Source organism: Hydra vulgaris, chromosome 13 (assembly GCF_038396675.1).
Source record: "Hydra vulgaris chromosome 13, alternate assembly HydraT2T_AEP".
Lineage (NCBI taxonomy): Eukaryota > Metazoa > Cnidaria > Hydrozoa > Anthoathecata > Hydridae > Hydra > Hydra vulgaris.
In genome coordinates, this window is record NC_088932.1 from 35196834 (window position 1) to 35198729 (window position 1896).

A 1896-nucleotide genomic window follows, 5' to 3' on the forward strand; every position below is an offset into this window, starting at 1 on the left:
ATCAAATCTTCACTTTTCAAAAAAACGCAGACCCAGAACCAGCGATATATTTAAAGTAACTTATTCTTAATATATCAGGTTAGTTCTAAATAATGTCGTTCGAAAAGACATTTCCGATTTTACTAAAATCGCAGAGCTAGAAAAATGTTAACGCATGCGTAATTTTCATGTATTTTAAAATATCAAATATCAAAATTTAAAATTCACCTCGTGCTTTAATCTTAAAGCTTATGGTAAGGCTGATTTTAGCTTAAAACAAATAGGCTTTTGTTGTTTGTTTTTGTTAGAAAGTTTGTTAAAACAGTACTATCTATTTCTTTGCTTAGAACGGTTTGAGTTTCTAATACGCATGCGTTTATACTGCAAACCTTATGGCCGTTCTCCATTCAGAAATTTTTGCGCTTAGGCGGATATTTACGCGCAATAGTTTGCTCTTGGGCGGAAAACTTCAAGCGGAATTTAATCTCCATTTACCTAGCTGAATTTTGTGTTTTGTTTTTTTATAAAAAAAAAATGGTTTTAAATAAAAGAAATCTACTAAAACAGAAAATAACTTTGTTGCTTATATTTAAAAAGCGCATTTTATTGAGAAATCGCAGGAAACATATGTGGATGCGTATAATTTTTATGGAACGTTCACGAAAAGGTCTTTTCAATATAAGATTTAATATAAGATTTAAAACTATTTGACGTGTATACTTCTTTCAGAGATTTCGCATGAGTTCACAAACTTTTGAAATATTACTATCATGGGTTGCTCCACTTATATCTAAATCTTCTCAAAGACGGGCAATTGTAACTGCTGAAGAAAGACTATGTGTAGCATTAAGATATCTTGTTACTGGCGATGCTCAGATAACAATCGCAATAAGTTTCAGAATGAGCCCTACAACTGTAGGAAGAATTATCATAGAAACATGTAAAGTAATTTGGAATGTTATTTGTAAAAAAGGATATTTGTTAGCACCATCTTTACTAAAAGAATGGCTTGAAATATCTTCTGAGTTCTACGAAAGATGGAACTTTCCTCATGGTCTTGGGGCAATAGATGGTAAACATGTAATTATTCAGTCGCCAGCCCGAAGTGGCTCAATGTATTTAAACTACAAAAAAATATTTAGCATTGTACTTTAAGCAACGTGTAATGCAAAATATGAATTCACTTTGGTTGATATAGGTGGCTCCGGGCGTGGTGACGGTGGTATTTACACTAATAGCAAAGTTGGATCCGCTATTGACAATAATCTGTTAAATTTTCCTTATCCATCATGTATAAGTGGTTATTCGAAATCCATAACATTTCCCTACACTTTTTTAGCCGACGAGGCATTTGCATTAAAGCCGCATATGATGAGACCTTATCCAAGAAGAACTAATCTCGAAATTGTGTTTAACTATCGCTTATCAAGAGGTAGAAGAGTAATTGAGAACTCTTTTGGGGTATTGGCTAGCAGATTCCGAATATTTAGAAGACAGATAGTATTGAAAGTTGAAAATGTAAAAATTGTTGTAAAAGCAACTGTGGCTCTGCACAACTTTCTAATGAAAATACAAATAAAAACAGATAATTTCTCATAATGCCCAAGTCATTATGTTGATTGAGAAACTTCACACGAGGGTATTCCTGGTCAATGGAGAAAAGAAACAAATATTTATTCAATTCAATGTCAAGGAGCCCATTATTTTATCAATAAAGCTAAATTTATTAGAAATAACTATAAAGATTACTTTAATTCAGAGGAGGGCTTAGCTTTATGGCAAGATAGAGTAGGTTAACAGTACATCTAATTCTTTTGATGAAGAATAATATAAAAAAGTAAATAATAATATTCAGACACAGTATACAAGGAATAAACAAAAAAAAAATTTAAAGTTAGACGTTTTTTATCATAAATA

The 1896-nt window shown here is 31.5% G+C and overlaps 1 protein-coding gene across 1 annotated transcript; it reads left to right on the forward strand.

Moving 5' to 3' along the window:
- The first annotated feature begins 717 nt into the window (after nucleotides 1-717).
- On the forward strand, nucleotides 718-1578 carry LOC136089845 (uncharacterized). Its single transcript, XM_065815935.1, has 2 exons — nucleotides 718-1051; nucleotides 1136-1578. Exons 1-2 carry the CDS (start codon nucleotides 718-720, stop codon nucleotides 1576-1578), a joined length of 777 nt encoding a protein of 258 aa, XP_065672007.1.
- The last annotated feature ends 318 nt before the right edge of the window (nucleotides 1579-1896 follow it).

What these genes read in the sequence shown, in the direction of transcription:
- LOC136089845 (XM_065815935.1), top strand. Translation starts at nt 718, where the DNA reads ATGAGTTCACAAACTTTTGAAATATTACTATCATGGGTTGCTCCACTT. An exon ending in TGGTCTTGGGGCAATAGATG is followed by an intron (nt 1,052 to 1,135) that starts GTAAACATGTAA and finishes TTGTACTTTAAG; the next exon opens with CAACGTGTAATGCAAAATAT.